At 40.5% G+C, this 12,999-nt stretch overlaps 1 protein-coding gene across 4 annotated transcripts in view; it reads left to right on the top strand.

The window, feature by feature from the left end:
* LOC134352539 (intermembrane lipid transfer protein VPS13B-like) overlaps positions 1–12,999 on the top strand; it is a 1,085,891-nt gene that overhangs the window by 1,029,758 nt on the left and 43,134 nt on the right. For all 4 annotated transcript variants that reach the window (XM_063059809.1, XM_063059800.1, XM_063059806.1 and 1 more), the window contains exon 52: positions 12,580–12,863. In XM_063059809.1, the coding sequence (XP_062915879.1) occupies positions 12,580–12,863 (284 nt within the window). The remainder of the gene's footprint in view (positions 1–12,579; positions 12,864–12,999) is intronic.

Here is a 12,999-nt window from a genome sequence, read left to right as displayed (position 1 = left end):
TCGCCTTCTTCACTACCGACTGAACCTGGAGGTTAACTTTAAGGGAATCCTGTACGAGGACTCCCAAGTCCCGTTGCATCTCAGAACTTTGAATTCTTTCCCTATTTAAATAATAGTCTGCCCGTTTATTTTTTCTGCTAAAGTGCATAACCATACACTTTCCAACATTGTACTTCATTTGCCACTTCTCTGCCCATTCTTCCAATCTATCCAAGTCTCTCTGCAGACTCTCCGTTTCCTCAGCACTACTGGCCCCTCCATCTAGCTTCATATCATCAGCAAACTTAGTCACAAAGCCATCTATTCCATAATCCAAATCGTTGATGTACAATGTAAAAAGAAGCGGCCCCAACACTGATCCCTATGGAACACCACTGGTAACCGGCAGCCAACCAGAATAGGATCCCTTTATTCCCACTCTCTGTTTCCTGCCAATTTGTTGGGTAAGCATATTATAGGTGATGGAATAAATGTTATACGCTAGAGTTAATCTTAGAATCTACCACAACAAAACTTTTTTACAGTTTCTTAAGGCCATTTGGCCCAGGGGATTAGAACTAGTGTTTATGATGGACTCGAGCCACTTCCCACCCCTCTTCATATAATCCAATCTAGCAATCATCTCTCCCTCTTGTATTAGTTGAGCATTCTAACCATTTCCTGGGTAATAAAGTTCCTCATGAATTCTTACAGATACAAGAAACTGCAGATGCTGAAAACTGGAGCAACAAACTGTCTGCTGGAGGTACTCTTAAACACAAGGGATTCTACAGATGCTGGAAATTCAAAGTAACACACACAGAATGCTGGAGGAACTCAGCAAGTTAGTCAGCGTCCATGGAAAGTCCTGATGAAGGGTCTTGACCTCAAACGTCGACTGTTTATTCCTTTCCATGGATACTGTTTGACATGCTGTAGGAACTCAGTGGGTCACACAGCATCTGTGGGGATTAGGAAATATTTTACCAGTAATGCCTTTTCTTCCACAGATGCTGCATGTCCCGCTGACTTCTTCCAGCAGATTATTTGTTGCTCCTAAATTCTTGTCTAGATTTGTTGTTGGCAATCAGCTACTTATGATCTCAGTCTTATCTTCCTTGAATGGAAATGTGATGTTCCTTATTGAAAACCTTTAAAATCCTATCAGATTGTGCCCTCTTATCTTTGTTTTTCCTTTTAGCAAAGTGGCCACATAAAGGGGTGGTAAAGCAGGCCTATGGCATACTTGCCTTCACTGGTTGTAGCTTTGAGTTTCAAAGTAAGGAGGTCATTTTGCAACTGTACAAGGCTGCACTTGGAACGTTGTGCACAATTCTGGTCATCCCATAACGGGAAGGATGATTATCTGGATGCTGCCTAGGTTAGAGAGTATGAGCTATAAGGAGAGGTTGGTCAAATGCATTTGCTCTTTCTGGAGTGTCGAAGGCTGAAGGGAGACCTTGATAAATTGGCAACTTGGTTTATTGTTTTCATATGACCAAGATATATTTAAAAACCTGTCTTGCATACTGTTCACTCAGATCAATTCATTAACAATAATAACTTATTTATAGAGTATTTTTCATACAGACGATGTCAAAATGTTTACTATAGAATAAAGTGCAAACATGAAAATAAAAAGACAGGAAGATATTATTTGTGGAGTCACAGAGTACTACATCACAGAAACAGGCCCTTTGACCCATCTAGTCTCTGCCAAAGCATTATTCTGCCTAGTCCCATCGACCTGCACCCACACCATAGCCTCCTATATCTCTCTCATCCGGATACTTGTCAAAGTTTCTCTGAATTACTGAAATTGAGACCACATGCACTATGTCAACTGTTAACTCATTCCACACTCTCACCATGCTCTGAGTAAAGAAGTTCCCCTTTATATTCCCCTTGAATATTTCACCTTTTACACTTAACCCATGACCTCTAATTCTGGTCACACCCAACCTCAGTGGAAAAGCCTGCTTGCATTTACCCCAACTATACCCCTCATAATTTTGTACACCTATATCAAATTAACCCCCATTCTCCTATGCTCCAAGGGATAAAGTCTTAAAGTATTTGATCTTTATTCAGGTCCTCAAGTCCCAGTAAAATCTTGGTAAATTTTCTCCACACTCTTCTAATCTTATTGACATATTTCCTGAAAGTAGGTGATCAGAATTGCACATAATACTCCAAATTAGGTCTAACCAACGTCTTGTACAACTTCAACATAGCATCAAAATGTCTGTACTCAATACTTAGATTTATGAAGGCAATGTGTCAAAACTTCTCTTCAGAGTCATTCTCATAGAACACTACAGCACAGAAATGGGCCCTTTGGCTCATCTGGTCCATGCTGAACCATTAATCTGCCTAGTCCCATCGACCTGCACCTAGACCATAGCCCTCCATACCTCCAAATTTCTCTTACAGTTGAAATCATACCTGTATCCACCACTTGCGCTGGCAGTACATTCCATATTCTCAGCACCCTTTAGTGAAAAAGTTCCCCCTCATGTTCCCTTAAATATTTCGCCTTTCACCCTTAACCCATCACCTCTAGATGTCATCTCACCCAGCCTATGTGGAAAAAGCCTGCTTGAATTTGCCCTAGCTATGCACCTCATAATTTTGTATACCTCTATCAAATCTCCCCTCAATTTTCTAAGTTCCAGGGATCAAGTCCTAACTTATTCAACCTTCCCTATATCTTTGATCCTCAAGTCCCAGCAACATCCTTGTAAATTTTCTCTGCACTCTTTCAATCTTATTTACATCTTTCCGGTAGATAGATGACCAAAACTACACACAATACTTCAAATTAGGCCTCACCAATATCTTATACAACTTCAATATAATATCCCAACTCCTGTACTCAACAAACATGAGAAATTGTGTAGATGCTGGAAACCCAAAGCTACACACACAAATTACTGGAGGAACTCAGCGGGTCAGGGAGCATCCATGGAGGTGGACAAACAGGCTGAGACACTTCTTCAGGACTCAGTGTATTGATTTATGAACCCCAATGTGCCACAAGCTTTCATTACAACCCTATCTACCAATCGACGCCACTTTCAAGGAATTATGGATCTGTATTCCCAGATCCCTCTGTTCTATTGCACTCCTCAGTATAAGACTTATTGTTGGTCCTCCTAAAGTGCAACACCTCACACTTGTCTACATTAAATTCCATTTGCCATTTTTCAGACCATTTTTCCAGCTGGTCCAGATCTGCTACAAGCTTTGATAGTCTTCCTTGCTGTCCACTAGACCCCAATCATTGAAAGAGATGACAAACAACAGTGGACCTGGTACCAATCCTTGAGACACACCACTAGTTACAGACCTCCAGTCAGAGGAGCAACTATTATTGTGTGCAGTTCTGGTCACCTAACTATAGGAGGATATCAGTAAGATTGAAAGAGTGCGGAGGAGATTTATTAGGATGTTGGCGGTCTTCAGGAGTTGAGTTACAGGGAAAGATTGAACAGGTTAAGACTTTATTCCTTGGAGCGTAGAAGAATGAGGGGGGATTTGATAGAGGTTTACACAATTATGAGAGGTATAGACAGAGTAAATGCAAGTAGGCTCTTTCCACTTAGATTATGAGAGATAAATATGAGAGGGACATAGCTTTAGGGTGAAAGGTGAAAGGGGAAAGGTTTAGGGGGAACATTAGCGGGAACTTCTTCACTCAGAGAGTGGTGGGAGTGTGGAACGAGTTGCCATCTAACGTGGTAAATGCAGGCTCACTCTTAAGTTTTAAGAATAAATTGGATAGATACATGGATGGGAGAGGTCTGGAGGGTTATGGACTGGGTGCAGGTCAATGGGACTAGCGGAACAAAGTTTCGGCACAGACTAGAAGGGCCGAATGGCCTGTTTTCTGTGCTGTCGTGTTCTATGGTTCTATCCACTATCACTGTCTGGCTTTACCTGCGAAGGCAATGTCAAATCCGATTTATTACCTTATCTTGAAAGCTGGGCAATAGGCAATAGACAATAGGTGCAGGAGTAGGCCATTCGGCCCTTCGACCCAGCACCGCCATTCACTGTGATCGTGGCTGATCATCCACAATCAGTATCCAGTTCCTGCCTTATCCCCATAACCTTTGATTCCGCTATCTTTAAGAGCTCTATCCATCCCTTTCTTGAAAGCATCCAGGGACTTGGCCTCCACTGCCTTCTGGGGCAGAGCATTCCACATATCCACCACTTTCTGGTTGAAAAAGTTTTTCCTCAACTCCATTCTAAATGGCCTACCCCTTATTCGTAAACTGTGGCCTCTGGTTCTGGACTCATCCATCAGTGGAAACATGCTTCCTGCCTCCAGCGTGTCCAATCCCTTAATAATCTTACATGTTTCAATCAGATCCCCTCTCATCCTTCTAAGTTCCAGTGTATACAAGCCCAGTCGCTTCAATCTTTCAACATATGACAGTCCCGCCATCCCGGGAATTAACCTTGTGGACTTACGCTGCACTCCCTCAATAGCAAGAATGTCCTTCCTCAAATTTGGAGACCAAAACTGCACACAATACTGCAGGTGTGGTCTCACCAGGGACCTGTACAGATGCAGAAGGACCTCTTTGCTCCTATACTCAATTCCCCTTGTTATGAAGGCCAGCATGCCATTAGCTTTCTTCACTGCCTGCTGTGCCTGCATGCTTGCTTTCAGTGACTGATGTACAAGAACACCTAGATCTTGTTGCACTTCCCCTTTTCCTAACTTGACTCCATTTAGATAATAATCTGCCTTCCTGTTCTTACTACCAAAGTGGATAACCTCACATTTATCCACATTAAACTGCATTTGCCATGCATCCACCCACTCACCCAGCCTGTCCAAGTCACCCTGCATTCTCATAACATCCTCCTCACATTTCACACTGCCACCCAGCTTTGTGTCATCTGCAAATTTGCTAATGTTACTTTTAATCCCTTCATCTAAATCATTAATGTATATTGTAAACAGCTGCAGTCCCAGCACCGAGCCTTGCGGTACCCCACTGGTCACCTCCTGCCATTCCGAAAGGGACCCGTTAATCGCTACTCTTTGTTTCCTGTCAACCAGCCAATTTTCAGTCCATGTCAGTACTCTGCCCCCAATACCATGTGCCCTAATTTTGCCCACTAATCTCTTATGTGGGACTTTATCAAAGGCTTTCTGAAAGTCCAGGTACACTACATCCACTGGATCTCCCTTGTCCATTTTCATAGTTACATCCTCAAAAAATTCCAGAAGATTAGTCAAGCACGATTTCCCCTTCGTAAATCCATGCTGACTGAATCTTCTTGACCAATCTCTCATATGAGTCCTTGTCAAAGGCCTTGCTAAATTCCATGTGGATAGTAATCACTGCCTTCATCGAATTTCCTGGTAACTCTCTCAAAAATGTGTATAAGATTGGTTAGACAAGACCTACCATGTTGGCAATCCCTATTCAGTCCCTGTCTGTCCAAATATTCATATATCTGATCCTTTTCAATACCTTCCAGTAACTTTACCACTACTGGCGCAGGCTCTCCAGCCTGTAATTTCCTGGCAGAACAATATTCGCTATCCTCCAATCCTCTGGCACCTCACCTGTGGCTAAGGAGGTTTTAAGTATCTCTGCTAGGGCCCCTGCAATTTCTGCATTAGCCTCCTACAGGGTCCAAGGAAACACCTTCACTGCCCCTGCAGATTTTCTAAAACTAAATTAAGATAATTTGCCTCAAGACAGCAAGCATCTTCTCTGTAATTAAAAGATGTTAGTTAAAAGCAAAGTTAAATAGTTTTTTTGACTTGGCTTTTAAAAGTGTTAACTGAGTTTGCATCCCTTGTAGCAGGGTTACAAAATGAAAATGATTCTGTGATGTACTCTGCTTCCAGACCACTGAGAGCTTTAAAGACAAGTAAGAGAACTTTAAAATCAATTCTAAAAGATACAGAAAGCCAATGGGGAGTAGCTAGGATGGGAGTGATATGCTCCCTTGTCCTGATTTTAGTTAAACGTCTAGCAGCAGTGTTCTGAATGAGTTGAAGTTTGTCAAAAGATTGCTTTGGAAGGTCAGTAAAAAGTGCATTGAGGTAATCTGGTTTTATCAAGATGTGAATGAGATTTTCAGAATCATTATGTGACAAAAATGAACATAACTTTGCAATATTTCTTAAGTGTAGAAATCTGCTCTGGTCACTTTCTTTATGTGAGATTTAAAATTCAAATCTGAATCAAAGTTAACACCCAGGATAGTTACTTCTGATTTTACAAGGGAATCCAAGTTTATCTTGACGTTTATCTTGTATGGCTTTGGGACCAACCAAAATATTTCAGTTTTATCTTAATTTAGTTTTAGGAAATCAATATTTTTAGATATACCAGCTAGTTGAGTGGTGTCACAGCAACAATCTTGCACTCAATATTAGTAAGATGAAAGAGCTGATTGTGGACTTCAAGAAGGATAAGACGAGGGAACACATACCAATCCTCATAGAGATATCAGAAGTGAAGAGAGTGAGCAATTTCAAGTTCCTGGGTGTCATAATCTCTGGGGATCTAATCTGGTCCCAACATATTGATGCAGCTATAAAGAAAGCAAAACAGTGGCTATATTTCATTTGGAGTTTGATGAGATTTGGCTTGTCACCTAAAACACTCAAAAACTTCTACAGATGTACCGTGGAGAGCATTCTGACGGGCTGCATCACTGTCTGGTATGGAGGGCTACTGCACAGGATCAAAAGAAGCTACAGAAAGCTGTAAAATTAGTCAGCTCCATCTTGGTTACTATCCTCTCCTTAGTATCCAAAACCTCTTCAAGAAGCGGTGCCTCAGAAAGGTGGCATCCATTATTGAGGACCCCAGCACCCAGGACGTTCCCTTTTCTCACTGATACCATCAGTAAGGAGGTACAAAAGCCTGAAGGCACACACTCAGCGATTCAGGAACAGCTTCTTCCCCTCTGCCATCAGATTTCTAAATGGACATTGAACCCATGAACACTACCTCACTTTTATTTAATATTATTTCTATTTTGCTCTATTTGAATTTAACTACTTTATATACATATATATGCTCACTGTAATTGGTTTACTTTTTTTTTATATTATCATGTATTGCATTATACTGCTGCCACTAAGTTAACATTCAATAACAGCAATGCAGGTAGGCTTTGAGGCACAAAGTCTTAACAAGGTAGATTATGAGTTCAAGACCCCATCATACAAGGAAACTGTTCAATAGTCTTATAGAAAAGCAGGATAGAAGCTTTACTTGTGCCTAGTGGTCTGTACTTTCACGCTTTCGTATCTGAGAACATAAGACATGGGAGGAAATTAGGCCATTCAGCCCATGGAGCCTGCTCTGCCGTTCCGTCACGGCTGATTTATTATCTCTCTCAATCCCTTTTTCTTGCCTCCTCCCCATAACCTTTAACATCCTGACTAATTGAGACCTATCCATCTCCATTTTACATATACCGAATGACTTGGTCTCCATAGCCGGCTGTGGTAATGAATTCCACAGATAGTTCTGGCCAATTGGAGATAAGGGGGAGAAGAAAGAACATCCAGGTTGCATGGGATCTTTGATTACGGTGGCTGCTTTACCAAGGTAGCAAAAAGTGTGCACAGAGTCTATGGCCAGGAGTCTGGTTTCTCTGTTGTGCTGGGCTATATCCATCACTCTTTGCAGTTTCTTGTGATCAAGGCAGAGCTGTTTCCATACCAAGCCATCTGGATAGGATACTTTCCATGGTGCATTGACAAAAATTGGTGAGGGTCAAAAGGCTCTTGTCAAATTTTTTTAGTCTCTTGAGGAAGTAGAGGCATCAATGAGCTTTCTGGGCCATGGTACAATGTGGTTAGACCAGGTCAGGCTACTGGTAATGTTCACTCATAGGAATCTGAAACTCTCTATCATTTAAACTTCAGCATCATGTACTCTGTCCCTACAATGTCCAGCTCCTTTGTTTATAAAAATAGTAGAAGCATAGAGAAGGGACTGCCGGAATGTTTTCCAAGAGTAGAAATGCCAATTTCTAGAGGACATGTATTTAAGGATAAAGAGGAAAAGTTCAAAGGAGATGTGTGGAGCAAGTATTTTACACAGCAAGTCTTAGGTACCTGGAATGAGCTGCCAGGGTTAGTGGTGGAGACAGCGGCATTTAAGAGACTGTTGGACACATGGATATGCAGGGAATAGAGGGGTATGGAGCATGAACAGGCTAACTTTAGTTTAATTTGTATTTGGTTTGGCATAGATATCATGGGCTGAAGGACCTGTTTCAGTGCTGTACTGGTCTCTGTTCTGTATGTTCTACTCCTTTGTACCAGTCTGAAGAGGTTACAATAGTTTGGAACTCAGCACCCAAGCATGGAAATAGACAAGAGACAGTGACTGCATAGATTTCAGATAATTACTGCAAACCAAGCTATTATTTTTAGTGGCATCAGTAGGGTTGTTTATTGATATTACACTGATAGAATAATTCACCCCATCAAATCTCTAAGTAGTTAAGTCCTGTCAGACCCATTCCCCTGTTGTTTTCCCTTAGCCCTGAAATTACTTTTAGGTGGCTGTCCAATTCCTATGTTTTAGCCCTGAAATCCACATCATAACTACAGCTTAGAAAAGTAGAGGGCTATTGGTAACCCTAGGTAATTTCTAAAGTAAGTACGTGTTCGGCACAGCATTGTGGGCTGAAGGGCCTGTATTGTGTTTTCTATGTTTCTAACTACTGCTTGCATAAAGTTTGCCCACGTTATCTGGATCAGACATAGGATTTTTCAATTCTTGTAACAAGAACTTGGTGGAAAGTTTGTGAAAAAAATTTGAACCTTTCATTAGTTTTTGCGCTGTCATGTTTAGTCCTTTGAAGGAAGCAAGGCTGTACACATTGCTACAAGTATGAAAGTTTGAAGATAATAACTCAAAAATGTGTGTAAATTTAATGGATTGATGTTATAATTCCTGATCAAAACCATTGAATCAAATGACATTTCAAATTTGATATAATTTGTGATTATTGGGATAGTTTTTCCACATTGGATACTTTTTTACTGGCCAGTGGGAAGAGTAAGAGCCACGTTCTCAACATTGTTTGTCTGAAGTCTCAGTCTTATCTGCTCCTTAATAAACTTCCAGTGGAGAATGGCTGTCCCACTAGAGGGAAGGTGAAGTTTACAACAGTTTAAAGCAGTCTTTTTACTCTCTACCAAACGTCTGTTTTCTCAGCAGAACTGAATCGCCACCCACCTTGGGAAGGACTATCTCCACTTATTTAGTCAGTGGTGGAGACTTTCTTTGAGTGGTCAGGGCACGGAGCCAACTCCATTCCCCAGATGGATTTAGAGTAGGCAAGCAGACTCTAGAGCAGGGCTGGAGGTTTGTGGCTATAAATATAAACCCTCTGCCAGAGTTCTACTGGAACTGTTCTTCTATAGACCTTGATGCATAATTTGTAAATGTGATCGTTTAATTTTATAAATCACATGACTTAAATTGGCAATCTGCACATCTAGAACTGCTATAAATTAACAGATAGCAGTCTCAGCAGATTTTATTTAACTGACAAATCTTTTACAAATTTCCAGCTATTTAATGATATGGCCAAATTATTATATAAATTCCTTTCAAAACTTGACATGCCCCTGTCTTGTAACGAATAGCTTTCAGTGTAACTTCAGTAACTTGTGAAGTCTTTAACAGATTTACACCCAGTTTCATTGCATAGATTTTGTTACCAAATTTTTTTCAGGAATAATTCGGTTGTAACTTGAGACGTCTGCCTTTGTTATATTAGACGTTTAATGCCCATTTATTACCTTCATTTAGGCTGGACTTATTTTCACTAACCCTCTGCATACTGGCAGCTGTGGTCTTGGCATGTTACCCTGAGGGTAGAAACACTGCCCTTCCACCGTTGTCATCTGTTGACATTTAACATGCTCGTTGAAGTAAGACATATACATTTCAAAACAAGTAGGAAACTCTATTAACAGCCACTTTCCAGCTAGCCAGTTGTTTAAAAATACAATGTGCAGATCACACACGGGGAGAAGTTTGTACTTTCCATGTTGGAAAGCATGGTAGCCATAAAGGCATGATGAACATGAGATTTTGCAGATGCTGGAAATTCAGAGCAACATATGCAACTTTCTGGAGGAACTCAGCAGGTCAGGCAGCATCTATAGAGAAGAATAAACAATTGATGTTTTGGGCCAAGACACTTCATCTGGATTGGCTTTTTGAGACAGTTGTGGGATTATATAGAATCATGAAGATACACAGCATGAAAGCAGGCTCCTCAGCCCACAAAATCTGCGCTGACCCTCAACCATCCATACCTGGGAAGTGTCTAGTGATGTTACTCATGTCCTGTTCACTGATGCTGGGCTAAAGCTGAGACTGAGGCTTCAAGATATTGTCTTCACTGATTGAGCTACTGGAATAGCAGGTTGTTCACAAAGGCAACCCTGGTTTCACCCTGTCATAGAATCATAGAGCAGTGCAGCACAGAAGTAGGCCCTTCTGCCCAACATGTCCGTGATACTGGAGATATTTCTTCCTCACCCTCTCTGCAACTGATTATCTTTCTTATCTGGTTCTGAAGAAAGATCTTGAACCTGAAATGGTAGCTTTGTTTCTCTTTCCACAGATGCTGCCTGACCTACTGAGTGTTTCTGTTTATATTAAAGCACAGGTTGCTTTGCAGATTACAGTCGCTGATTAAAGTATGTTCAAATTACTTTTCTAAGGTATATTCCCAAGCCTTCTATTCCTAACTTTCATTGAAGTGGAAAAGAAATTATAAAAAACTTGCAATGTCATAGAACTGTGATACATCAAAATGAACTGAATATCTTGGCCCAGCTCATTGTGGTTAATGTTAATGAGCTCTTTCTCATTACTCTTGACATCTCAGCTATCTAATTATCATTCATTCCTTAGAAGCAAACCCTTTCACCAATCTTTTGGTTATTTGTTCTCTAATTCCTCTTTAGAATCAGATTTTATTTGATAAGGTTCCTGAAAATCTTTCTTCAGGTCCCACCGAAGGGTCTTGGCCCAAAACGTTGACTGTACTTTTTTCCATAGATGCTGCCTGGCCCATGCCGAATTCCTCCAGCATTTTGTTTGTGTTGCTTGAGTTTCCAGCATTTGCAGATTTTCTCTTATTTGTAATTGGAACATTTGACTATTAGGTGATACATGAAATGTTGTTAGATGACCTGTTATTTGTAGGTTGAGTAAGGGTCCTAAAGATAGGTAAAGCACCACAGGACATCAAGTTTTTCAACATGGAAACAGGCCTTTTGGTCCAGCTCTTATACATGCTATTTCAGATTCAGATTCGTTTATTATCATATACACCAGGATGCAATGAAATTCTTTGCTCAGACGAAGCTCTCAGAATAAACAGTGTAAATAGTAACAATAAGTATAGCAATAAATACAGTGTTAAACACAAAGCAATAGAACGGTGCAAAGTACATTGGTGCAAATGAAACTAGGTATCTACCTGAGCTAGTCTCATTTTCCTGTGTTTGGCCCATATCCTCCTAAACCTTTTCTATCCATTTACCTGTTTAAATAACTGTTAAACACTGTAATTATACCTGCCAAGACAGCTTAATCTGGCAACTCATTCTATTTAACTGCCACCCTCTGTGTGAAAAAACTTTTCTCTAAGATCCCTTTACGTTTTTCCCTTGTCACCTTAAACTCGTTTTCTCTCGTATTTAGACCCCCTACCCTAGTTACCCTAAGAAAAAGACAGTGATATTTCACCTTATCTATGCCCTTCACAATTTTATAAACCTACATAAGGTCACCCTGTAGTCTCCTACGCTCCTGGGAGAAAAGACTCATCCTCTCTGTCCTTACATTCTAGTTCAAGCCTTCTAGTACTGGTAACATCCTTGTCAATCTTTTCTGCACCCTTTCCATCTTAATAACAACTTTCCTACAGCTAGACAAGTGGTTTCTATATTTGCATCAACCCATTGGTTGAAGTCCCCCTTTTCCTCGGTTGGATAAGACTTGAAGAGGAAATGAACACCACATAAGTAGAACAAAAATGTCTTTTAACCAAGCTGTTCCCAAATGGCCGTTTTGTTTTAACCTTTTGCTGTAGAAAAGATGTTACGCTTGCATATTACTGAAATGTAATTTAATTTAATTTCTTAAGTCTATCTCAGGTGTCAGCTGTTGCACACTGGTCTTTCACCTCTGTGGGGTTCAAGTCCCATTGTATAGACTTGGGGAGATAGAAAATGTATGTGTCATGCATACAATATAATTATGTATGCATGTTGAACTTTACTTATGATATTTGATTCCATTGACCTCAGTGGAACTGAATTTCAGAAGCCAAGTTCAATGTGCAGATGTTAAACCACTGCAAATAGAGAAACTACTGTTCACTGTATTTTCAGTCTATAACCCAACTTCTCTTTCACTGCAGTGCTAATGAACACGATTTTCATTATTCATCTGTGAGATCAGATAAAGGCTAAAGTTGGCGAAAGTCACTAAATAAATGCACAACTTCCTTCTATGGTGTTGTTCAATTATTATTAATAATAATTAATTAATAATTTCTGTTTTTCAGTGTGATTACATGCCAGAGAGTGCTATATTTAGCCTTCCAGCAGCAAGGTCCCAATCTCCTGGTGTGCCCACTTCCATTCCTTGCTGGGACTTCGTTGCTGGTGGAATTTTGTCAGAATTAAATGATCCATTGCCCCAGAAGCATCTTCTGCTCAGTTACTCTTCACGTGTTGGGGCAGGCAGCTGTCAGAACTGGAGCCTGCCACTTGTGATTAGGCAGGATTTTCCAAGACAAAGTGTAGCCGTGCCTCTTGGGGATTCCACTGAAAATGGATTTTGTTCCAGGTACAGTTAAAGTAGTGTTTGTTTAAAACAAAAGTATCTTTCTAACATACTCTGCTTTACAAAATTATTTCACTTCAACGTTGATATTTCAAGAAAACTAACTAATTCCACCCATTGGGACTCCTTAGAAGGCATT

The sequence above is a fragment of the Mobula hypostoma genome, chromosome 1 (assembly GCF_963921235.1).
Source record: "Mobula hypostoma chromosome 1, sMobHyp1.1, whole genome shotgun sequence".
Lineage (NCBI taxonomy): Eukaryota > Metazoa > Chordata > Chondrichthyes > Myliobatiformes > Myliobatidae > Mobula > Mobula hypostoma.
Note: the sequence above shows the minus strand (reverse complement) of the source record. Positions and strands in the feature narration are given on the sequence as shown.